Source organism: Eleutherodactylus coqui, chromosome 12, assembly GCF_035609145.1.
Source record: "Eleutherodactylus coqui strain aEleCoq1 chromosome 12, aEleCoq1.hap1, whole genome shotgun sequence".
In the NCBI taxonomy this organism is placed as follows: domain Eukaryota; kingdom Metazoa; phylum Chordata; class Amphibia; order Anura; family Eleutherodactylidae; genus Eleutherodactylus; species Eleutherodactylus coqui.
The window spans coordinates 37540736-37567908 of NC_089848.1; the positions used below are offsets into that span (position 1 = coordinate 37540736).

The window sequence follows — 27173 nt, forward strand, 5'->3', positions numbered from 1 at the left end:
AAGCATTGGGTATATATATCTGCAGATCGCAAGCGCATGTGACTGAGCCCTAAAATTGTTTCTTTTTGGAACAATTGGTTTTCTATGCAGTGTTCACATGTCCACCTTTTAGAGGCACAAAATACTCACACCTGCAAAAGATGCGTGCCGGGAAGGTCTGTGTTGCATGTAAAGACATCATGTTATGTCCGCTAATCCCCACCGGGAGTCCGATCATCACTGAACACTGCTACAGTGTTCAGTGATGAGGGGTCTGCAGCTGGCACAAAAGAATACCCTGCACAGCTGTCACAGAGGACGCGATGCTATCCCATTGCTTTTTTTCCCCTAACAGGTAGGGATGATTTTCGGAGTAGGGTTTATATTTCAAGCCACCCCCTGAAAATCATTTCTGCAGGGGTTGCCTTCATCACATTGCTTTCAATGAGGCAGCAGCAGTGCCGGGGAGTCCCATCATCACTGAACACTGTGACAGTACCATGACAGTGTTCAGTGATCAGGGGACCTTTGTGGGGTAGCTGCGCTTCTACAAGCACATCTGCTGCAGTGAACGGGCATCTGAAACTTTGCCCATTGAAGGCCTGCACACACTATTTTGAGCACTAGAAAAAAAAAGCACGGCGCTTCGGTTGAGCGCATTTTGCACGTGTGGAGCGTATTTTATTTTTGCACACATAGCTGCGCAAAAAAACCCCGCTGGTCTGACCGAGGCCTTACTAGGTAAAAGACAATAAAGCATTAGTATCAGGTGAGAACAATATACATTGTGGGATTATCTTTTAGGCCTCAGTCACACGGGCGCATCGGTACCCGTACACCGGCGCCGATGCGCCCGTGTGACTGACAGTTAGAAGACAGCCGTACCTGAAGATGGCCGTCTCTCTCCAGCGCTGATCACAGAACACATGACCGGAAATGGAGCCGGTCACATGTTCTTCCTCCTGGCACTGCAGAGAGACGGGCGTCTGCAGGTACATCCGTCTGCTGGTGTCAGTCACACGGGCGCATTGGCGTTGGTGTACGGATGCCGATGCGCCCGTGTGACTGAGGCCTTATGCTGTTTTTATTTTTCTGCTTTGATAAACCAACCTCAATAAAGGCGCCACGTTGTCAGTGTATTATCTATAGAAAACATTTATTGATCTGTAAGGATTTTAGATACATAGAATATTTAGTGTCGTTAAGTCATTACTGTGAAAAATACACATTTATTCAGACAGAAATCTATAGCTTAATTTTTTTTCAAAAATTCTTATATTTTACATTTTATGAAAAAGAAATACAATGGTAGGAAGAGTTCTGCTCATTTTATTGTTTGCTATGCGCTGCTTCCAGATTGTCCGCTGCCCTAAGACCATCGATACCGCTGAGGTTTAAAAATTTAGATCTGTTTGCATTCATGTCTAGTGCACAGTGCTTGTCTCTCAATCCTCCAGGTGCCTTCTTCATAAGTACAGTGACATATAGTGCATTCATCAGTCTTTATTTCTCTTCCTGCTGGGATAACAACCGTTTCTGCAAAGCAGTTGGGACCTACAGGGATAAAAGATAGGACAGTTATTAGTTTTGCCTTTACTTTTAATAAATATCCATTTTTTTCTGTAACATTCAGTCATCCTGTGTAATCTCTATCTGGTCGGCACGGCGCACAGTATCACCAGGTACAAGTCTTGTATTTCATCTCTGATATCCGACTGCATGTATTTTACTCATTAACGGACAATAACATAACATAGATGCAATACAATCCCCATGAAATGTCATATGTGTAACTGAAGAAATGTAGATTCTCTGAAAAAGACTTAAAAAGGTAAGTCTTCGGTCCATACACCCCAATGCAATGATCTGCTACTGTAATAGACAAACCTCTATTTCCGGTCAAATGGATGCATATATTGACAACTACAGCAGGTATTGTAGAATGACTTTGTTTCAAGGACATATTTAGGGTGGACACCCACTGGCGATATTTTCTTTCTTGCGCTGCAAGAGCACATGAAAACTCTCGCCTCCCAGCGCAAGAAAGACGCCGAAATACAACTGGCATATCGCCTCAGCAGCGCTAGCCCCATTGAAAACATAGGGAGAATACCACGTACTTCTGCCACAGCTGTCACAGCTGTGACAGCTGTGGCAGGAGTTTCCTTCATCCCTGCAGGGACCGCAGGGATGAAAGAATCCTCTGCCACAGCTGTCACAGCTGTGGCAGAAGTGCAGAATGATATCCCATTGCTTTCAATGGGATCGGCAAGCCCCGCAGTATGGTTATCGGGGAAGGGCTTGAAATATAAGCTCTTCCCTGAAAATTATCAATAAGTGTAAAAAAAATAAAAATAAAAAATTACTCACCTCTCCGCCGCTCAGATGCGTCCTCCGGCTGGCTCCCCAGCACTGCTGTCCAGCACTTTCAGCAGGCAGAGATTTAAAAATCCCCGCCTCCTGAAAGGGCTGTGCTGATTGGCTGAGGGCTCAGACAATAGCAGCTAGTGCTTAGCTATTGGCTGAGCGCTCAGCCAATTACAGATAGTATTTAGCTAATCATTCATAAATAGCACTATCTTAGCTATTAGAAACCAAGTCATCTTGTAGATATGATACCTTTCCATTCTAGCTTGATGAAGGATCGATAGAAGACCTGAAAGCTCGCTATTATTACATCATGTATTTTTGTTGGCCATTATAAGGTCTCATATCCACAAGATGACTTGGTTTCTCTTGCTGGGAACAATCACACTTTACTAGAATGACACCACTGGGAACAAGTCTAAGGCTATGTTCACATGGAGTGTATAGATGGGTTTGAAGCCAGATGGAATGCTGCTCTCAGGTTAGATGGCTTCCTGTACTTATTTTATTACTTCTGTCCCCTCCCACCCGATAATAATGACATATATATTGCACTGATATTCAGACTTCCTGCATTTAGCTTGTATGTAAAGGCCTCATTCACATGGGGACTTGCGCGTGTGCGAAAATCACATGCGAAAAAAACTTGCGGTGATTAGAACCAATGGTTTCCTATGGGAATGTTCAGATGAAGGAATTTTAGATGCACAAAAAACATCTGAATGCTCCCATAGGAAACCATAGGTTGTCATCCCAGCAAGTTTTTTACGCGTGTTATTTTTGCGCATGTAGGTTCGCGTGTGAAGGAGGCCTGCCAGTCCACTTAGATGAGTCCATTTCTCCTTTGAATGAGCACACAATGTCAGAGTTCGCTGGTTTGCTCGGGTAGACTGTTTAAACAGGAAGATACTTCATTGGCTCATTCAAACGAGAAATCGTCCAATCGATCACATTTACTGTAAAGTGAGTGAGAATGACTGAACGATTGGTATTTAACCGTGCAGCTCATCAGAGCTGTAAACCCTTTAAATGTCGCCATCAATTCTGACAGTAGCATTTAAATCCCCCAATCAAAGTTCTGGGGGGCCTTGGGAGAGTCATGGCAACTGGGGCTTTCAGAAAGGTCCCAGGGCTGTCATAGCAGAATGCCATGCCCGTGGGGTGGCTTGATAGAATACCTGCTAGAATGCAGTATGATGTAATGCTATGGCATTATATCATACTGCAGGAGCGATCAAAGCATTGCAAGTTCTTGTTCGCTCTGGGTACTAAAAAAAAAGTAAAAACTAACTTTAAAAAAGTTTTACTAATTTAAAAAAAAAATGGTATTATTTTGCTATCACTGTGTCCGTAAAAGTCCGATTTATCAAGGTAACGTATTATTTACCCCACAGGGTAAACGTCATGAGAGAAAAAAATAAAGAACACCAGAATTGTGCTTTTTTTAGTCACCCCATCTCCAACTAAAAATGTAATAAAAACAATGGTGCGAACAAAAACTACAGGACATCCCGCACAAAATGAGACGTCGCATAACTAGGTCTATGAAAAAATAAAACAGAGCTGTCAGAAGATGGCGGCAGAACATAATTAAAAAAAAATCTTTGAAAAAAAATGCGTTGCGATGCGAGATTATTCTCCAAAGAAAGCATCGCTGACGCTCACAAATCGCAATGAATAAAGATGCGATTTTGCTGTGATTTTCTCAATTGCGATCAACAGTGTGTAGCCAGTCTAATAGCCGAGGACCCAACCTGCTCCTGCTACATTGTAGGAACAAGAGCCGTAATCCCGCACCGTATTTTCAGTATTAGATGAGATTCCAGCCCGGGACGAGGCATCGTAAATTTACTGGTTCTTGAGGGGTTAGAGTAAGCGATAAGAGAACGAGTCAATGATGATTTTTTTGCCTGCAAAAAATGACCGACGAATGAAATGTGAATGATATAAAGTTTGTCGTTTGATCATTGGCTGCATTTAGACTGAATGATATTCATTCACTTTCACTTGTTTGAGCAATTTTTTGAACAATAATCATTCCATATAAAAGGGCCTTAAGGAGAGTAGCCGATGCTCTGCTCCCCTCTTACTTATGATTGCAGCTCGGCTACTGTTGGCTACTCTGTGGCATTCTGAATGGAGCTCTAGATTTAAATTACAAACTGTGCTGTCAAACTTGGCCACAAGAGGGAGCTCCAACGCAAGCAGAGGTTATTGCTAATAGAAGTGAGTGGAGGTATTCAAGAACATTGGAAAGCATTGGACAGGTCATCAATAAAAAAAATAATTAAATAGTGCCAGAAAACCTTTTGGAGCTCTGACACAGATAGGACTTAACAGGAGGAAATGCATGGCAGAATTGGGGGCTTTCAGAAGCCCCCAGGCTGTCGTGGTAACTAAACTGAAATACTGACAGTACTGACAGTTATCTCTAATCCCGGCCATTGCTGCTAGGTGTTAGTTGTCAAATATAGCCAATATCCATCATGTATGGCGCAAGCTTGGCTCCCAAGCCTACTTCATATGCTGACATTCAACATCCACGAACATCATGGCCAGTGCTACCAAAGGGTTCAATTCATATATGTTTTAAGGTAGGGTACTATTATATATCATTGACTTTGCAGATTAGTCTACTGCAATGTTTAAATTATTCTCTTTCTATACCGTTCTACCTACCTAACTTTCTCTTTGTTTGTCTATCTAGCCTGAATTTCATATGTAGCCATATCTATAGAAACAAGGTGTAAAATAATTAAAAAAACAACTTTATTAGGGATGAGCGAGCGTACTCGGAAAAGCACTACTCGCTCGAGTAATTTGCTTTATCCGAGTATCGCTGTGCTCGTCCCCGAAGATTCGGGTGCCGCTGCGGCTGACAGGTGAGTCGCAGCGGGGAGCAGGGGAGAGCGGGCGGGAGAGAGGGAGAGAAAGATCTCCCCCTCCGTTCCTCCCCGCTCTCCCCTGCAGCTCCCCGCTCCGTGCCGGCACCCGAATCTTCAGGGACGAGCACAGCGATACTCGGATAAAGCAAATTACTCGAGCGAGTAGTGCTTTTCCGAGTACGCTCGCTCATCTCTAAACTTTATACAACTCAAGTTTTCAAGTTTTCCCCTTCTACACATTTTTATGCGAGTTACTATTAAAGTGCACAGATATGGATGAACAGTGTCTGACCTACATTTTACTTTTGAAATTAATTATTTACATTAAATACTCCGCTGTGGCAGCATCCCAGTGCTGATAATGAGTAATTAAAATGGTCATCTGCTGCACCAAGCAAAATGACAGTAATTCCTATGAATAATGGAAAGAGGACACCGTGCCCTACACCTGTTACACTCCTTGTCACCTTCACTGCTTGTCACTACTTTTAGATCTCGCATCGTTTCTGCATCAAAAATCCGGATGCAGAATTTATCCATTGACAAAACAAATTCCATATGCAGATCAATACAAAAAACTGCAGCATACCTTGTGTGAATAGGTATTAGTGTACCTTGATGCCACCGGAAGCAAGGGGTTTGACAGGAGTAACACCCCTCTCACACCCCCAGCTCCCGATAGGGTCAACGTAGTAAGGTCCGAGCAGCACAGTGTGGATTGATTTCTGTGTGGAGGCCACTCACAAATCAACGCACAGTGTGCTGCTGGCTGTATGTGCTGTGGTCTTTTCAGGAATGCTTACCACCCCTGGCTCCGGCAGACGTCTCACAGCCATCCGTTCCCTGACTCCTCCGTATGGGGCGCCAGCTGCATGCTCCGTACAGAGGGCTGAGGAAATGCAGTGTCTTGCACCTGGCATCTCTCCACCAGTGGCAGCTCCCAATACTGCGGCCGCCTCAGTGGTGGGTGAGGGCAGACACCTATGTGCGGGGGGCCACTGACTGCAGTGTATTACGTCGGCCGGCTGTCTGCTGCCTCATGGAAGCTCCCCCAGCAACACCTCACAATACAGTGGCAGCCACTCTGGTGGGTAAGGGCGGCCGCCTCTCTGACCCCGGACGGCCGCTCCACCGACAAAACATTAGAAAGACATTATGACTGCAAGCACATAAGTAACGAAGCATACCGCTTGCCATCCTCGTCAGTGCTCCCATGGTTTCACCTCTGGCCCAATATAATGGGCTCTCATCTCACCCCTATACTGCCTCCTGATTGGCTGGGAGAGCTGTTTGCGAGGCATTATGGGCTAACCTGAGGCCGTGTGACCCTCCTGCGATGTGGCAAATTTTATTTTTGTGGCTCCAGCCTAAATGATTCGCCCAAGGTTCAGGCTCATGCCAAGCTGAACTTTTAGCAAAGTCTGTCCTGAAACAAGGTTTGTTCAACACTATCTTTACATTATATAACATCAATCAGTAAAACATAAATGACTATATAGGGAAGCTTAAACCCTTATCAAATATGTTTATACTAATGGAAGACTCTTAAGGTATCTAGATAAGCAGATTTGTAAATATGCATAATACAAATTCATAACACACACGTGTCACATATGAAATTGCATCAGTGTATCATCTGTATATCATCATTATATCATCTGTATATCATCTGTATATCATCAGTATACCATCAGTATACCATCAGTATATCATCTGTATTTCATCAGTATACCATCAGTATATCATCTGTATTTCATCAGTATACCATCAGTATATCATCAGTATACCATCTGTATATCATCTGTATATCATCAGTATATCATCAGTATATCATCTGTATATCATCAGTATATCATCTGTATATCATCTGTATTTCATCAGTATATCATCAGTATATCATCAGTATATTATCAGTATATCATCTGTATATCATCAGTATACCATCTGTATTTCATCTGTATATCATCAGTATATCATCTGTATATCATCAGTATTTCATCTGTATATCATCAGTATATCATCTGTAGTTCATCAGTATTTCATCTGTATATCATTAGTATACCATCTGTAGTTCATCAGTATATCATCTGTATATCATCAGTATACCATCAGTATTTCATCTGTATATCATCAGTATGTATATCATCTGTATATCATCAGTATATCATCTGTATTTCATCAGTATACCATCAGTATATCATCAGTATACCATCTGTATTTCATCTGTATATCATCAGTATATCATCAGTATTTCATCTGTATATCATCAGTATATCATCTGTAGTTCATCAGTATATCATCTGTATATCATCAGTATACCATCTGTAGTTCATCTGTATATCATCAGTATATCATCAGTATATCATCAGTATATCATCTGTATATCATCTGTATTTCATCAGTATATCATCAGTATATTATCAGTATATCATCTGTATATCATCAGTATACCATCTGTATTTCATCTGTATATCATCAGTATATCATCTGTATATCATCAGTATTTCATCTGTATATCATCAGTATATCATCTGTAGTTCATCAGTATTTCATCTGTATATCATTAGTATACCATCTGTAGTTCATCAGTATATCATCTGTATATCATCAGTATATCATCAGTATACCATCAGTATTTCATCTGTATATCATCAGTATGTATATCATCTGTATATCATCAGTATATCATCTGTATTTCATCAGTATACCATCAGTATATCATCAGTATACCATCTGTATTTCATCTGTATATCATCAGTATATCATCAGTATTTCATCTGTATATCATCAGTATATCATCTGTAGTTCATCAGTATATCATCTGTATATCATCAGTATACCATCTGTAGTTCATCAGTATATCATCTGTATATCATCAGTATACCATCAGTATTTTATCTGTATATCATCAGTATGTATATCATCTGTATATCATCAGTATACCATCTGTATTTCATCTGTATATCATCAGTATACCATCTGTATTTCATCAGTATATCATCTGTATTTCATCAGTATATCATCAGTATATCATCTGTATTTCATCAGTATATCATCTGTATTTCATCAGTATATCATCTGTATTTCATCAGTATATCATCAGTATATCATCAGTATACCATCTGTATTTCATCAGTATATCATCAGTATATCATCTGTATATCATCAGTATATCATCTGTATTTCATCAGTATATCATCAGTATATCATCTGTATATCATCAGTATATCATCTGTATTTGCTTTATTTGGTTTTATTTTCTACAGGGAAAGAACGGATCCGTTTTTTTATCAATCGCACATAATAGCAAAGATTATAAATCTGGAGATAAATAGGGATGAAACACAGATAACATCCTGTACAATTATATTATAATGGATATACTGCAGTCGTAAAGCAGATGGAATTATTGTACTTTATGTTCCAATCTAAATAGATTGATAGATTTTCATTAGCTCTAGAATTCGGTCCGCAGACAGGGAAAGGAAATATGCTTGTCTGAAAATAAAAAAAACCATGTACTTTAAAATTCAAACTGGTCCATTCACAATCAATCTTAGTCCAGAATCAGAAAGAGAACATTGCCAGGATTGGGTTTTAACTAGAGATGAGCGAAAGTATTCGTCCGAGCTTGATACTCGTTCGAGTATTAGCGTGTTCGAGATGCTCGTTACTCGTGACGAGTACCACGCGATGTTCGAGTTACTTTCACTTTCATCTCTGAGACGTTAGCGCGCTTTTCTGGCCAATGAAAGACAGGGAAGGCATTACAACTTCCCCCTGCGACGTTCAAGCCCTATACCACCCCCCTGCAGTGAGTGGCTGGGGAGATCAGGTGTCACCCGAGTATATAAATCGGCCCCTCCCGCGGCTCGCCACAGATGCATTCTGACAGAGATCAGGGAAAGTGCTGTCTTGCTGGAGCTGCTATAGGGAGAGCGTTAGGAGTTATTTTAGGCTTCAAGAACCCCAACGGTCCTTCTCAGGGCCACATCTGACCGTGTGCAGTACTGTTGAGGCTGCTTTTTGCAGTGTTGCACATTTTTTTTTTTTTTTTGTATATCGGCCGTGGAGAGCATTGCGTCCTCAGTCTGCAGTAATTTTACATACTATAGGGCCAGGATTGCTGAGGCAGGGACAGTGAAAAAGGTGAAAGACATATACTGTCTATATAGGCAGTGGGCTTTTCCAAAAAAATTTGGGAAAAAACATTCTATTTGGGCTGCCTGTGACCGCCCTGAGTGTACTGCGTCTCTGCTGGGGGTAGTAGTCCTAATTAATACGCAGCCAGCTAAGTGTTACAGCAGGCTTGCGCAAAATTCTTTCCTGGCTCTGCGTTGGCCGTTACATCACCGCTGTCATCCTGTCCAGAGGGAAACAGTCTGCAGTAATTTTACATAGTCCAGGGCCAGTAGTGCTGAGGCAGGGACAGTGAAAGAGATATACTGTCTATATAGGGAGTGGGCTTTTCCAAAAAAATTTGGGAAAAAACATTCTATTTGGGCTGCCTGTGACCGTCCTGAGTGTACTGCGCCTCTGCTGGGGGTAGTAGTACTAATTAATACGCAGCCAGCTAAGTGTTACAGCAGGCTTGCGCAAAATTCTTTCCTGGCTCTGCGTTGCCCGTTACATCACCGCTGTCATCCTGTCCAGAGGGAAACAGTCTGCAGTAATTTTACATAGTTTAGGGCCAGTAGTGCTGAGGCAGGGACAGTGAAAAAGGTGAAAGACGTATACTGTCTATATAGGCAGAGGGTTTTTCCAAAAAAAATTGGGGAAAAAACTTTCTATTTGGGCTGCCTGTGACCTTCCTCAGTGTACTGCGTCTTTGCTGGGGATAGTAGTCCTAATTAATACGCAGCCAGCTAAGTGTTACAGCAGGCTTGCGCAAAATTCTTTCCTGGCTCTGCGTTGGCCGTTACATCACCGCTGTCATCCTGTCCAGAGGGAAACAGTCTGCAGTAATTTTACATAGTATAGGGCCAGTAGTGCTGAGGCAGGGACAGTGAAAAAGGTGAAAGACGTATACTGTCTATATAGGCAGAGGGCTTTTCCAAAAAAATTTGGGAAAAAACGTTCTATTTGGGCTGCCTGTGACCGTCCTCATTGTACTGCGTCTCTGCTGGGGGTAGTAGTCCTAATTAATACGCAGCCAGCTAAGTGTTACAGCAGGCTTGCGCAAAATTCTTTCCTGGCTCTGCTGTGCGTTCCGTAAGCGAAGTCAGCCTCCAACCACAGGCCAATAAGCGGCACATTTAATTACAGCATTCTGTTTCTGCACTACTGCTAATACACCATGCTGAGGGGTAGGGGTAGGCCTAGAGGACGTGGACGTGGACGCGGGCGAGGACGCGGAGGCCCAAGTCAGGGTGTGGGCACAGGCCGAGCTCCTGATCCAGGTGTATCGCAGCCAACTGCTGCGGGATTAGGAGAGAGGCACGTTTCTGGCATCCCCACATTCATCTCACAATTAATGGGTCCACGCGGTAGACCTTTATTAGAAAATGAGCAGTGTGAGCAGGTCCTGTCGTGGATGGCAGAAAGTGCATCCAGCAATCTATTGACCACCCAGAGTTCTGCGCCGTCCACTGCTGCAACTCTGAATCCTCTGGCTGCTGCTCCTCCTTCCTCCCAGCCTCCTCACTCCATTACAATGACATATTCTGAGGAGCAGGCAGACTCCCAGGAACTGTTCTCGGGCCCCTGCCCAGAATGGGCATCAATGGTTCCGAATCCTCTCCCACTGGAGGAGTTTGTCGTGACCGATGCCCAACCTTTGGAAAGTTCCCGGGGTCCGGGGGATGAAGCTGGGGACTTCCGGCAACTGTCTCAAGAGCTTTCAGTGGGTGAGGAGGACGATGACGATGAGACACAGTTGTCTATCACTCAGATAGTAGTAATTGGAGTAAGTTCGAGGGAGGAGCCCACAGAGGATTCGGAGGAAGAGCAGCAGGACGATGAGGTGACTGATCCCACCTGGTTTGCTACACCTACTGAGGACAGGTCTTCAGAGGGGGAGGCAAGTGCAGCAGCAGGGCAGGTTGGAAGAGGCAGTGCGGTGGCCAGTGGTAGAGGCAGGGCCAGACCGAATAATCCACCAACTGTTTCCCAAAACGCCCCCTCGCGCCATGCCACCCTGCAGAGGCCGAGGTGCTCAAAGGTCTGGCAGTTTTTCACTGAGAGTGCAGACGACCGATGAACAGGGGTGTGCAACCTTTGTAGCGCCAAGATCAGCCGGGGAGCCACCACCACCAGCCTTACCACCACCAGCATGCGCAGACATATGATGGCCAAGCACCCCACAAGGTGGGACGAAGGCCGTTCACCGCCTCCAGTTTGCACCGCTGCCTCTCCCCCTGTGCCCCAACCTGCCACTGAGATCCAACCCCCCTCTCAGGACACAGGCACTACCGTCTCCTGGCCTGCACCCACACCCTCACCTCCGCTGTCCTCGGCCCCATCCACCAATGTCTCTCAGCACACCGTCCAGCCGTCGTTAGCGCAAGTGTTGGAGCGCAAGCGCAAGTACGCCGCCATGCACCCGCACGCTCAAGCGTTAAACGTGCACATAGCCAAATTTATCAGCCTGGACATGCTGCCGTATAGGGTTGTGGAAACGGAGGCTTTCAAAGGTATGATGGCGGCGGCGGCCCCGCGCTACTCAGTTCCCAGTCGCCACTACTTTTCCCGATGTGCTGTCCCAGCCCTGCACGACCATGTCTCCCGCAACATTGTACGCGCCCTCACCAACGCGGTTACTGCCAATGTCCACTTAACAACGGACACGTGGACAAGCACAGGCGGGCAGGGCCACTATATCTCCCTGACGGCACATTGGGTGAATTTAGTGGAGGCTGGGACAGAGTCAGAGCCTGGGACCGCTCATGTCCTACCCACCCCCAGAATTGCGGGCCCCAGCTCGGTGGTGGTATCTGCGGTGGTGTATGCTTCCTCCACTAAACCACCCTCATCCTCCTCCTACTATGCAACCTTTGTCTCGCAATCAAGATGTGTCAGCAGCAGCACGTCGCCAGCAGTCGGTGTCGCGCGGCACGGCAGCACAGCGGTGGGAAAGCGTCAGCAGGCCGTGCTGAAACTACTCAGCTTAGGAGAGAAGAGGCCCACGGCCCACGAACTGTTGCAGGGTCTGACAGAGCAGACCGACCGCTGGCTTGCGCCGCTGAGCCTCCAACCGGGCATGGTCGTGTGTGACAATGGCCGTAACCTGGTGGCGGCTCTGCAGTTCGACAGCCTCACGCACGTGCCATGCCTGGCCCACGTCTTTAATTTGGTGGTTCAGCGCTTTCTGAAAAGCTACCCACGCTTGTCAGACCTGCTCGGAAAGGTGCGCCGGCTCTGCGCACATTTCCGCAAGTCCCACACGGACGCTGCCACCCTGCGCACCCTGCAACATCGGTTTAATCTGCCAGTGCACCGACTGCTGTGCGACGTGCCCACACGGTGGAACTCTACGCTCCACATGTTGGCCAGGCTCTATGAGCAGCGTAGAGCTATAGTGGAATACCAACTCCAACATGGGCGGCGCAGTGGGAGTCAGCCTCCGCAATTCTTTACAGAAGAGTGGGCCTGGTTGGCAGACATCTGCCAGGTCCTTGGAAACTTTGAGGAGTCTACCCAGATGGTGAGCGGCGATGCTGCAATCATTAGCGTCACCATTCCTCTGCTATGCCTCTTGAGAAGTTCCCTGCAAAGCATAAAGGCAGACGCTTTGCGCTCGGAAACGGAGGCGGGGGAAGACAGTATGTCGCTGGATAGTCAGAGCATCCTCTTATCTATATCTCAGCGCATTGAGGAGGAGTAGCATGAGGAGGATGAGGAGGAGGGGGAAGAGACTGCTTGGTCCACTGCTGAGGGTACCCATGCTGCTTGCCTGTCATCCTTTCAGCGTGTATGGCCTGAGGAGGAGGAGGAGGATCCTGAAAGTGATCTTCCTAGTGAGGACAGCCATGTGTTGCGTACAGGTACCCTGGCACACATGGCTGACTTCATGTTAGGATGCCTTTCTCGTGACCCCCGCGTTACACACATTCTGGCCACTACGGATTACTGGGTGTACACACTGCTCGACCCACGGTATAAGGAGAACCTTTCCACTCTCATACCCGAAGAGGAAAGGGGTTCGAGAGTGATGCTATACCACAGGACCCCGGCGGACAAACTGATGGTAAAATTCCCATCCGACAGCGCTAGTGGCCGAAGGCGCAGTTCCGAGGGCCAGGTAGCAGGGGAGACGCGGAGATCAGGCAGCATGTACAGCACAGGCAGGGGAACACTCTCTAAGGCCTTTGACATCTTTCTGGCTCCCCAGCAAGACTGTGTCACTGCTCCCCAGTCAAGGCTGAGTCGGTGGGAGCACTGTAAAAGGATGGTGAGGGAGTACGTAGCCGATCGCACGACCGTCCTCCATGACGCCTCTGCCCCCTACAACTACTGGGTGTCGAAGCTGGACACGTGGCCTGAACTCGCGCTGTATGCCCTGGAGGTGCTTGCTTGTCCTGCGGCTAGCGTCTTGTCAGAGAGAGTGTTTAGTGCGGCTGGGGGAATCATCACGGATAAGCGTATCCGCCTGTCAACCGACAGTGCCGACAGGCTAACACTCATCAAGATGAACAAAGCCTGGATTTCCCCAGACTTCTCTTCTCCAACAGCGGACAGCAGCGATACCTAAGCAATACGTAGGCTGCACCCGCGGATGGAAGCTACGTTCTCTATCACCATCAAAAACGGGGACCTTTTAGCTTCATCAATCTGTGTGTTCTATTCATCCTCCTCCTCCTCCTGCTCCTCCTCCTGAAACCTCACGTAATCACGCCGAACGGGCAATTTTTCTTAGGCCCACAAGGCTCAGTCATATAATTTTTGTAAACAATTTTTATACATTTCAATGCTCATTAAAGCGTTGAAACTTTCACCTGAACCGATTTTTAACCAAAGCGATTAATCGGTTTCAGCTGCCCGCTTGGTTGGGCATAGGCAATTTTTCTGAGGTACATTAGTACTGTTGGTACACCAATTTTTTGGGGCCCTCGCCTACAGTGTAATCCAATTAATTTTTTGCCCACCTGCATTACAGCTGACGTTATATCAGCTGTGCTGGGCACTGCAACGGGATATATTTATGTACCGCCGGTGGCTTCCTGGGACCCACCCATGCTGTCGGTCCACATGGACTTCCCATTAGGGAGATGTACGTGCCTGTGTATACTTATAAAAAACTGGAGCCTGACTGGGGCATGCAGTTTGGGCCGAAGCCCACCTGTATTTAATCAGACGTTAGCTCTACTGTCCAGGGCACTGCAATGGGATATATTTTTGTACCGCCAGTGGGTTCCTGGGAGCCACCCATGCTGTCGGTCCACACGGACCTCACATTAGGGAGTTGTACCTGCCTGTGTCTATGTATTAAAAACCCCGGTCTGACTGGGGCATGCAGTGTGGGCCGAAGCCCAGCTGTATTTTATCTGACGTTACCTCAGCTGTGCAGGGCAATGCAATGGGATATATTTATGTACCGCCGGTGGCTTCCTGGGAGCCACCCATGCTGTCGGTCCACACGGACCTCACATTAAGGAGTTGTACCTGCCTGTGTCTATGTATTAAAAACCCCAGTCTGACTGGGGCATGCACTGTGGGCCGAAGCCCACCTGCATTAAACATGACATTACCACAGCTGTGATGGGCAATGCAATGGGATATATTTATGTACCGCCAGTGGGTTCCAGGGAGCCACCCATGCTGTGGGTCCACAGGGACTTCACATTAGGGAGTTGTACCTGCCTGTGTCTATGTATTAAAAACCCCGGTCAGACTGGGGCATGCAGTGTGGGCCGAAGACCACCTGCATTTAATCGGACGTTACCTCAGCTGTGATGGGCAATGCAATGGGATATATTTATGTACTGCCGGTGGGTTCCTGGGACCCACCCATGCTGTCGGTCCACACAGAGTTGTAACTGCCTGTGTCCACTTCTAAAGAACCCCAGTCTGACTGGGGCATGCAGTGTGGGCCGAAGCCCACCTGCATTTAACATGACATTACCTCAGCTGTGATGGGCAATGCAATGGGATATGTTTATGTACCGCCGGTGGGTTCCAGGGAGCCACCCATGCTGTGGGTCCACAGGGAGTTGTAACTGCATGTGTCTACTTCTAAAGAACCCCAGTCTGACTGGGGAATGCAGTGTGGGCCGAAGCCCACCTGCATTTAACATGACATTACCTCAGCTGTGATGGGCACTGCAATGGGATATATTTATGTACCGCCGGTGACTTCCTGGCACCCACCCATGCTGTCGGTCCACACGGAGTTGTAACTGCATGTGTCCACTTCTAAAGAACCCCAGTCTGACTGGGGCATGCAGTGTGGGTTCCAGGGAGCCACCCATGCTGTGGGTGCACACGGAATTCCCATTGCGGAGTTGTACCTGCCTGTGACTATTTATAAAAAACCGCGGTCTGACTGGGGCATGCAGACACCTTGACAGAATGAATAGTGTGTGGCACATAGGTTCCCCATTGCTATGCCCACGTGTGCAGCTCCTGATGGTGGTGGCACAGGATTATATTTCTCATTGCTTCTGTACAGCATTGTGGGCTATCGCCCCTTTTAAAGAGGGTCGCTGCCTAGCCGTGCCAACCCTCTGCAGTGTGTGCCTGTGGTTCCTCCTCATGGCAGACGCACTTATAAATAGACATGAGGGTGGCGTGGCATGAGGGCAGCTGAAGACTGCGCAGGGACACTTTGGTGTGTGCTGTGGGCAGCATGTAACCCAGGAGAAGTGGCAGCGGAGTGTCATGCAGGCAGTGATTGTGCTTTGTTGGAGGTATTGTGGTGCTTAGCTAAGGTATGCATTGCTAATGAGGGCTTTTCAGAAGTAAAAATTGTTGGGGGGGGGGGGGCAATCTTGCCGCTATTGTGGCTTAATAGTGGGACCTGGGAACTTGAGATGCAGCCCAACATGTAGCCCCTCGCCTGCCCTATGCATTGCTATGTCGTTCCGATCACTTTCTTGAATTGCCCAGATTTTCACAAATGAAAACCTTAGCGAGCATCGGCGAAATACAAAAATGCTCGGGTCGCCCATTGACTTCAATGGGGTTCGTTATTCGAAACGAACCCTTGAGCAGCGCAAAATTTTCGTCCCGAGTAACGAGCACCCAAGCATTTTGGTGCTCGCTCATCTCTAGTTTTAACCTATTAATGACTACGCACCATAAATGTATGGCTGGCGATGGTGAGCGGCGTATGAAGGTGACTCGGGAACTGTAGTTCTAAACAGCTGACAGGTGCCAGAAATTGCCGCAATTAGTGTTAGCGCCAATAAAGGGCTATTTACTAAGCAGCTAGTTGGAGGGGGCACCCTACTGGCTTCTCCACAACACAATCAGGGGTGCCGTTGGGTTCACATGGCAGCATGAGCCTGGTGAAGGTTCCCAGGGCTGACATATATATCGCAGTCTTAGAAGCCTTGCCTTTCGCCAGGCTTGACAGAAAAATAAACTTATGGCTCTTAATTGAAGACAAAAAAAGCAAAAAAGTAATTTTGTAAAATTGCTGGTCATTGAAAGGTTAGCGTATACTGTGGGCAACAAACTACAAGCCCCCAAATCCTGCGCTCCACTTGGCGTTATCAGCATGCACATTATTGATCTAAGTACTTCTGACAAAGCCAGACAAGCAGCAGCTTTTTTACCAAGGCCATGAAGCAGAATGCATAAATGATCAGGTTTGGGGAGCAGAAGGTTTGTTCACTCTTGTACCTTCACAAAAGATCGAGCGCAAATATCACTGAAAAGAGAAGAGCTCGTTAGAGAATATTCTTATATATTGTAAAGCCTCATTAATTCCAGGGTGCTGCACATATGGAAATGTTTAAGGTTCAGTAACTACTTGTGTACATTGTGTTAGAGCGCATAGACTAGTAGCAGTAAGCCAGGTGCTGAAGCTTTAATGCCAAACACCCAAAGGAGGTACATTCATATTATCAATTTTAGGCTTTGTGTTTCCTGTGGAGCTGCAAAACTTAATTCTTATCTTTCAATATCATGTTGAATGGAGTTGCTCGTCTTGATTGACTGGGAGATAAAATTGCCCCAATTTCAGCAAAAATGTAATTAAGTCCAAGCCAATTTTTTTCAAAATTTGTGACAAAACTGAATTTCCCATAATACCTGCTACAAAGGTCAGCATGTAGCCAATCAGCATCCAGGACACCTTGATGGTGTTAGCAAATGTGTTCTCCATCTTGGGTAGGTGTTTCCTTGGGCACCTGCATCACATGACCTAGCCATAAATAATGCAGGCACAATGTAACCAGTGGCCCGTTTGCTGCATCACATTAATTTGTCTATAAAAACATGGTCTGTTGTTAGGGACAGATATTCTACAGAGGACATATTGCTGGTGGTGTGAAAGCTTGAATTCCAGCAGAGAAGGTAAACGAGGTTCTATTGGAGGGACCAGAGAAAGAAGCTACATCACGTTTATATGTCTATACGAAACAATTGCAATACTCTGTTTGTGGCCTCAGATGTCATTCAAAAATTGCCAGTCCGACCACTATGAATTAATTTGCAGGCTTTATGCTGCTAGCCGTGGGGTGAGGGGAATTCAATTACATTGTGTCAGACAGGAACTGCTTACAAATATGCAAGCTGAACTGTGTGGCCTTCTGGTCTCACATATCACGCCACCCAGCGATTGGGGCTTATTTAGTTGGCTGCGTTGATTTTGTACAACTAAAAGAAATTCAGAAAGGGAACTGCAAATACACGCAGTGTGTCAGTGGCCTCAGACCTTGTTCAGCCGAGAGTCTGACCACTACAAATTATTTGCAGCCTTATGCAGCTAGTAAAGTTTTTTGCAAACTGCAGAGTTAGCTGAAAAGTTACATAAAACTACACTAAAAAGTAAACAAAAAAAGGACTAAGAAGAAAGGAAACATGAAGAAAACAAGGGGCAGAAGACATGTCGGTGATGGTGGTGGAGGCAGCAGAGGATGGGTCAAGTTGGAACTTCAAGCAGCTCCCACTGAAGCAACAGCTTCACATAATCCGTAGGAGGTACGGCAAGCCAGCTGTTATTTCTTAGAGGTGGTTCTGCCCATGCATTACATCAGCAGAACGGATGAGAGAATGGATGACACAACATGCCTGAACTGCCACTATTTCCTCTTCCTCCCAGTTGCAGTAACAGAGCAGTCAGTCTGCACTAGTCAACTATGAACATCCCCCATCTACTTCACCCATGCCAAATTCTTTTCATACTTCAAAGTCCACATGGATCAATCGGAGGAGCTGTTTGATCATTCAGTATAATGGATATCAGCCGGACATTCCAAACAACCAGAGGGAGAAGACCAAGACATTGAATGCAGAGTTTAAAATGCATCAAGAATATAAAGAATGTCCACACAACGTGTATAAACAGCCACCTGAATTCCGAACACCTGCTTCCTTGGAGAGCACATCTGGGCTAGAGGGCAAAGAGTCAGCCTCATCCTGCTCCCCCTTCTGTTGCTGTAGCTGCCTCTTCCTCTATCTGCCTCCCTGTTCATGCAGTAGTGAGTACAGAGAGGCAGTTTTGTGTAGGTGTAGTAGTACACCTTCTTCAGGACTCTCAATTGATGACTGGGCTACAGGCTTCAGAGCCAGCAGTGGGAAACCAAAAGCAGACATTGAGCTACCACGATCACCTTCACTGACATTGACATCTAACCCATATTCCAGTATGTTTCAGGTTAACAGCCAGCCCTCTATCCTTCAGCCCATCGCACATAAACAAAATACAACCCCAACCTTTTATGAGCACAGAGCCTAAATGCAAGCTCTACACAGCTGCTTGTAATGGAAATGCTGCCCTTCAGGCTAGTGGACACAGACGCTTTCCACAATGTGATGCTCCATGTTATTCCATAGTACCAGATGCCCAGCCACTGTTTCTTTGCTAAAAAGCCACCCCTGTCCTGCACCCCCACATGTGTGACCATTGAGTTGCACAACAGTGTCAGTGGCAGGGTATACCTTACAATGGACCCGTGGTCCAACAAGCATGGCCAGGGGTATTACATATCCTTAACAGCACACTGGGTCAATGTGCTACAGGTGGGCCATGAAGCCAAAAGGGGTGGTCCAAGTTTCATGGTACCCCTTAGACCTGCAGGGCATTCAGCCCTGTCTGTCCTCTCCTCACCCCACTCCTACTCATTCCCTGCAGAATATGTTGGTGCTATATAAATAAAGATTATAAAGATTTTCATTTTGGTGGAATAATAATAATTATGATTACTAGTATTATTGAAAATTTTCTAAAGCACAAGAAATAGCTGCAGGTCTACAGCTGTTCCTTGGAGAAGGTCCGTGCTTGGATGTTCACCTGCTAGAATTTGTCCTTTGCAGAATTTAGGACATTGCTTTTAAAACAAGCACCACATTTTTTTGTCTTCCTTGTTGTAATTTTTGGTACTGCTTTTTCTTGGAGGAGGAGGAGGAGGCCTCTGCTTTAGTGTCCTGTTCACCCAGTAGAAGTTACCCTTGGAAAATTTATGGCATTGCTTTTAAAACAAGCACACCTGCTGTCTTCATTGGTGAAAACTTTGATCTAGGAGACCCTATTTTGGTCTACTTCTGTTTTCAGTGAAATGCCTGTACTACAATTGAGTCCCTACAGGACTGTACACTATTGTTTACCAATTGTTAGGAGCAGTGCAGCATTCCTCGAATGTATAGTTCTATTCCCATGCAATTTTCGGGGCTTATGCTGCATTTGGGACCTCCTGGAGGGCAAAATAATAAACCTGATCATAACACCAATTGAGTTTAATGGGTGTCTGAATTGGCCATTGCCATTCATGATGATTTTGGTGAAACTGGCCCAACACTGACACAAGCCATTCATTCCACTAATCGCTCATCAGTAATGTTGAATCCACTAATTAGCTAAATACTTCTAATACATGTATAAAGCGTAGAAAATAACTTCTAAATGATAAATTACTTTATACAGATCAAAACAGGAAAAAAGAGAATTCACCAATTATAACTGAACCTAAATACCTAAATTACCGCATCTCTAGTCATTTACTTAATTATACGCATTACCCATGATACTATTGCACATGTATAAAATTCATTATCATATGCTAATACACCTTCTTAATGTAGGTTTAATAAAAAAATCATCAAAGTCAAGTCTACAATGCTAAACCAGGAATCAATTCCCAATTGTTAAAGGTTCAACTTTCTTTAATCTGCTTTGTAAAGAGAAGAAGGAAAAGTTGTACAATGAATAATAATGTCTTAATAACGTCTGCCTTCAGGAAGCTAAAGTTTCAACAGTTTCAAAGAAAAATGCACACTTTTGAAGGTAAGATTATGGAAGACCTAGTAGAATGTTACAAATTTAGTCTTTGTTACCATTTGTATTTCATGGAGTTCATGAGGTCTTCTGGTACTTTAGATGGTCAGAATAGTGGAGACACAGACTCACTTCTTGGTGTAAAAAATGATAGAACCTCAATGAAAAGCTGAAAGACCCCATTAGAAATAAGGAAGTCCATCGTGATTTGTCGTAATCTGTTTGTCATAGTTGTAATTTAATGTTATTGTTCTCAGTAAGACTTGCAAGATCAGTTTTTAAATATGATACCTTTTAGAAATGATTAGAGATGAGCGAACACACTCGTTAGAGCATTAGGGTACTCGAGATGCTCGTTATCCGAGACGAACACCACACGGTACTCAACTCAATTGCATTTCCTTCCCCGCATGTTTAGCGCCATTTTCTAGCCAATAGACATGCGGGGAAGGCATTACCACTTCCTGCTGTGACGTGCCAGCCCTATCCCACCCCCCTGCAGTGAGTGGCTGGCGAGATCAAGTGACCGCTGAGTACTTAAAGCGGCCCCACCCACGGCTTACCTCAGAAGTATGCTGGCAGAGGTTAGGGATAGTGCTGCTGCTGATATAGGGAAAGTGTTAGAGAAGGATCCTGTCTTCAAGAACCCCAACGGTCCTTCTTAGGGCTACTGCACATCATGTGCATTACTGTTGTGGCTGGCTGGGAGCAGTTGTGCACCAATTTTTTTAAGCATCTCAGGCTGTGCAAGCCATTTCAACTATAGCGTTCTCAGTCTGCAGTGTATTACGCAGAGTTTAGGGAGAAAGCTGCTTCTATAGGGAAAGTTTTACAGGACTCCTGATCCTCTGTGCAAGAACCCCAAGGGTCCCTCTTAGGGCTACATCTCACCGTGTGCATTATAGGTGTGGCTGGCTGGGAGCAGTAGTGCACCAACTTTTGTATTACACATCTAAGCCTTTTCCCAGCCTTTCAGTAATAGCGTTCTCAGGCTGCAGTGCCGTACAACCAGCTCTCACCGTGAAACTGCACTCTAACATCTCCTAGCCTACTGCAAAGTAGTTCATTTATACCGTTCTGTGTCTGCAGTGCCTTAGACAGCGGTCTCACCGCGAAACAGTACTCTAATATTTCCTAGGCCACTGCAAACTATTTCAGTTATATAGTTCTATGTCTGCAGTGCAGTAGACAGCGGTCTCATTGCTAAACAGTACTGTAATATTACCTGGGCCACTGCAAAGTATTTCAGCTCTGCCGCTGTGCAGAGCGTCTCACAATACCCTTTCCTTGGTGGGGTTAAGATAGCCGCAGTTACCAGCACTATCCACTGGCTTTAGAGTCTTCTCCCACTCCATACAGCCTCTCTTATCTACAAGTCTCTGCGAGCAGTAATTTACCTCAAGGTATCAGTGCAAGACAGTGGGTTACTTCTTTCAAGTCACAGCATAGAGCCTACTCTATCTACAAGTCTCTGTGTGCGGTGAATTAGCCACAGTTGTCAGTGCTGTACAGTGGGGTAATTTATTTGGGCCCTGCTCTATTCTTAATCTGACATTATGAGGGGTAGGGGTAAGGGTCGAGGATGTGGACGCGGGCATCGAAGTGAGGGTGTGGGCACAGGCCGAGTTCCTAGGCGTGGTGAATCACAGCTGGCTACTGAGGGATTAGGAGAGAGTCAAGTTTCTGGCCTCCCCAGCTTCATATCACAATTTGCAGGTCCGGGTGGTAGACCTTTATTAAAAACCGAGCAGTGTGAGCAGGTCCTGTCGTGGATGGCAGAAAACGCGTCCAGAAATGTATCGACCACCCAGTCTTCCACGCAGTCCATTACTCCCGACCCAGGGACTGCAACTCTGAATCCTCTGGCTGCTGCTCCTCCTTCCTCCCTGCCTCCTCAGACAATGAAAATGACACATTCTGAGGAGCAGGCAGACTTCCAGGAACTGTTCTTGGGCCCCTGCCTTGATTGGGAAAAAATGATTCCTCCCTCACCTGAGGAGTTTGTCGTGACCGATGACCAACCTTTGGAAAGTTCCCGGAGTCCAGGTGATGAGGCTGGGGACTTCCAGCAACTGTCTCAAGAGCTTTTTGTGGACGAGGATGATGAGACACAGTTGTCTGTCAGTGAGGTAGTAGTAAGGGCAGTAAGTCCGAGGGAGGAGCGCACAGAGGATTCGGAGGAAGAGTTGCTGGACGATGAGGTGACTGACCCCACCTGGTTTGCTAAGCCAACTGAGGACAGGGCTTCAGAGGGGGAGGCAAGCGCAGCAGCAGGACAGGTTGGAAGAGGCAGTGGAGTGGCCAGGGGTAGAGGCAGGGCCAGAGCAAAGAATCCCCCTACTGTTTCCCAAAGCACTCCCTCGCGCCAAGCCTCCGTGCAGAGGCCTAGGTGTTCAAAGATGTGGATGTTTTTTAGTAAGAGCGCAGATGACTGACGAACAGTGATGTGCAACCTGTGTCGCACCAAGATCAGCCGGGGAGCCACCAGTACCAGCCTCACCACCACCAGCATGCGCAGGCATATGATGGCCAAGCACCCCACAAAGTGGGACGAAGGCCATGCACTGTCTCACTTTTACACCACTGTCTCTTCCCCTGTGCCCCAACCTGCCACACAGATCCAGTCCCCCTCCTGGGACGCAGGCACAAGCGCCTCCCGGCCTGCATCCACACCCTCACCTCCACTGTCCTCCACTCCATCCAGCAATGTCTCTCAGCGCAGCGTTCAGCTGTCGCTAACACAAGAATTGGAACGAAAGCGGAAATATGCCACCACGCACCCGCACGCTCAAGCTTTAAATGTACAAATTGCCAAATTAATCAGCCTCGAGATGCTGCCGTACAGGCTTATGGAAATGGAGGTTTTCAAAAACATGATGGCGGCGGCGGTCCTGCGCTCCTCGATCCCCAGTCGCCACTATTTTTCCCGGTGTGCCGTTCCAGCCCTAAACCAGCGCGTCTCCCACAACATCAATCATGCCCTCACCAACGCGGTAACTGGGAAAGTCCAATTAACCACGGACACGTGGACAAGTACTGGCGGGCAGGGCCACTATATCTCCCTGACGGCACATTGGGTGAACTTGGAGGCTGGGACCGAGTCAGAGCCTGGGACCGCTCACGTCCTACCCACACCCAGAATAGTGGGTCCTACCTTGGTGCTGGTATCTGCAGCGTTTTATGCCACCTCCTCCAAACCCTCCCCCTCCTCCGCCACATCTACCTCTCAATTAAGAAGTGTGAGCGCGTCGCCAGCAATCGGTAGTGCGCGGTGCGGCAGCACAATGGTGGGCAAGCGTCAGCAAGCCGTGCTGAAACTAATCAGCTTAGGTGACAAGAGGCACACGGCCCCTGAGTTGCTGCAGGGTCTGACGGAGCAGACCAACCTCTGGCTTTCGCCACAGAGCCTCCAACCGGGCATGGTCGTGTGTGACAACGGCCGTAATCTCGTGGCGGCTCTGCAGTTTGGCAGCCTCACACACGTGCCATGCCTGGCCCATGTCTTCAATCTGGTGGTTCAGCGGTTTTTGAAAAACTACCCCCACTTGTCTGACCTGCTCGGCAAGGTGCGCAGCGTCTGCGCACATTTCCGCAAGTCAACCACGGACGCTGCCACCCTGAGGACCCTGCAACGTCGGTTTCAGCTGCAAGAGCACCGACTGCTGTGCGAGGTGCCCACACGCTGGAATTCTACGCTGCACATGTTGGCCAGGCTGTACGAGTAGTGTAGAGCAATAGTGGAATACCAACTCCAACATGGGCGGCGGAGTGGTAGTCAGCCTCCGCAATTCTTTACCGAGGAGTGGGCCTGGATGGCAGATATCTGCCAGGTCTTCGGAAACTTTGAAGAGTTTACCCAGATGGTGAGCGGCAATGCGGCCATCATTAGTGTTAGCATCCCGCTGCTTTGCCTGCTGAGAAGTTCACTGCTAAGCATAAAGGCCAACGCTTTGCAGTTGGAACAGGAGACGGGGGATGACAGTATGTCGGTTGATAGCCAGACCCCCCTCATGTCTATATCTCAGCACATTTTGGAGGAGGAGGAGGAGGGGGAGGAGCAGGAGGAAGAGACAGCTGGGCACACTGCAGAGGGTACCCATGCTGCTTCCCTCTCATCTGTTCAGCGTGTATGGGCTGTGGAGGAGGAAGAGGAGGAGGAGGAGGATCCTGAAAGCCATTTTTCTAGTGAGGACAGCGATGTGTTGCGTACTGATACCCTGGCACACATGGCTGACTTCATGTTAGGCTGTCTTTCCCATGACCCTCGCGTTAGACGCATTCTGACCAACACGGATTACTGGGTGTACACCCTTCTAGACCCATGGTATAAGGAGAACCTTTCCACTCTCATTCCCAAAGAGGAAAGGGGTACAAGAGTAATGCAATACCACAGGGTCCTGGTGGAAAAAGTGATGGGCAATAAATAAAAATTACCTGAAACACTGCAGAATAAGTTGGTGCTATACTATTCTATGCCCATGTGGCCAGATCCACACTCTCCCCAAGTGGTTCTAGGTCTATAAAATATAATCAATTATTCAATAATGAATAGAGATGAGCGAGCATACTCGTCCGAGCTTGATGCTCGTTCGAGTATTAGGGTGCTCGAGATGGTCGTTACTCGAGACGAGCACCACGCGGTACTCGTCTCGATTAAACGAGCACTGACCATTGAATTCAATGGAGCCGGCAATACAGCCGACTCCATTGAAAGCAATGGGCTGCCGGCGATCTCAGGATGAATTTTCGGGAAGGGCTTAAAAATATAAGCCCTTACCTGAAAATCATCCTAAAATGTGTAAAAATGAAAAAAAAAATGTATACTCACCTTTCCGCTGCAGCCGGAGTTCAGCCGCGTCTGGCCGCCAGCTCTCCTGAACTGCTTTCTGTAGTATTCAGCAGGTGGGGATTTAAAATCCCTGCCTGCTGAATGAGCTGCCTCTGATTGGTCACAGCCTCACCAATCAGAGGCAGCTCTCACTCACACCCATTCATGAATTCATGAATGGGTGAGTGCTGCCTCTGATTGGCTCAGCACAGGGACCAATCAGGGGCAGCTCTCAGCTGTCAATCAGAGGCAGCACTCACTCACCCATTCATGAATTCATGAATGGGTGTGAGTGAGAGCTGCCTCTGATTAGTGAGGCTGTGACCAATCAGAGGCAGCTCATTCAGCTGGCGGGGATTTTAAATCCCTACCTGCTGAATACTACTCAGAGCAGTTCAGGAGAACTGCCGGCCAGACGCGGCTGAACTCCGGCTTCAGCGTAAAGGTGAGTATAATTTTTTTTTATTTTTACACATTTTAGGATGATTTTCAGGTAAGGGCTTATATTTTTAAGCCCTTCCCGCAAATTCATCCAGCGCTCGCTATTGCCGACTCCATTGAATTCAATGGGCTAACATCGTTCTTCTCTGCCACAGCTGTTACAGCTGTGGCAGAGGAGAACGATCTTTATGTTGACAGTGCGGGGGGGCACTCTTGCCCCTATTGTGGCTTAATAGTGGGACCTGGGAACTTGAGATGCAGCCCAACATGTAGCCCCTCGCCTGCCCTATCCGTTGCTGTGTTGTTCCCATCACTTTCTTGAATTTCCCAGGTTTTCACAAATGAAAACCTTAGCGAGCATCGGTGATATACAAAAATGCTCGAGTCACCCATTGACTTTAAAGGGGTTCGTTACTCGAAACGAACCCTCGAGCATCGCGGAAAGTTCGACTCGAGTAACGAGCACCCGAGCATTTTGGTGCTCGCTCATCTCTAATAATGAAACATTATTGTGCTATTTAATATGCTTTGTGTTTCAATGTCTTGCCATTTTTGAAATGTCTGCTTGCTGTCAGTAAAGGGGAATAATTGTGCTTAAATCCAAATCTGAAAACCCATACATAAGCAGGGCTTCTAACCGCTGACAGTTTGTCTCGATTGTATCCAGTCTAGGTAAGAATATCATATAGGGTCTGTACGATGCATCAGTATAGATAAATTGTAGCATTGTGGAGTCCAAACAGTGATGCTTAGCTCACAGAAATGTTACCAATTCACTGACAGCAAACAGAGGTCTTTAAAATAGGAAAGAACATGAACTATATTTCTACTAATTTGCATAGCATTTCATTGTTTGATGAAAGCTTTATTTAACCCTGAGAAAAAACTGTTATTATAGAACTACAAAACGTCTTTGAATAGAGTCATCAGGAAAGAAAGGGGTTGTGGTTAAAAAAAAGTGGAAAAATCTTAATGTCACTTCTTGTTCCACCATCTCCTGGCAGTGAATATGCGCGCAGCTGGAGGTTTGCTGCATCTTTACATGATTCCATAGACTTCAATGGTTGATTTTGGTCCTTAAATGCAGTTGAAAATAGTGATTTGTACAAATGAAAAAAGACTCATCTGAATTCACCAATGCAAATCAATGGTGTTGTACGCTGCATTACAGCCGTGAAATATATGGACAGAAAGTATGCCCATGTGAAGGGTTAAGGGGGGCAACAAACAAGATATCATCAATCATCAACATGATTTATTCTTTTTCATCATTATTTTAATGTGTATATATTAATGA

The 27173-nt window shown here is 46.4% G+C and overlaps 1 protein-coding gene across 1 annotated transcript in view; it reads right to left on the reverse strand.

Annotated features, from left to right (window-relative positions):
- Positions 1–1292: 1292 nt before the first annotated feature.
- VWC2 (von Willebrand factor C domain containing 2) overlaps positions 1293–27173 on the reverse strand; it is a 320493-nt gene continuing 294612 nt past the window's right edge. Inside the window, exon 4 of the mRNA XM_066584656.1 lies at positions 1293–1533. Coding sequence (XP_066440753.1) covers positions 1382–1533 — 152 coding nt within the window. The 3' untranslated portion in view covers positions 1293–1381. The remainder of the gene's footprint in view (positions 1534–27173) is intronic.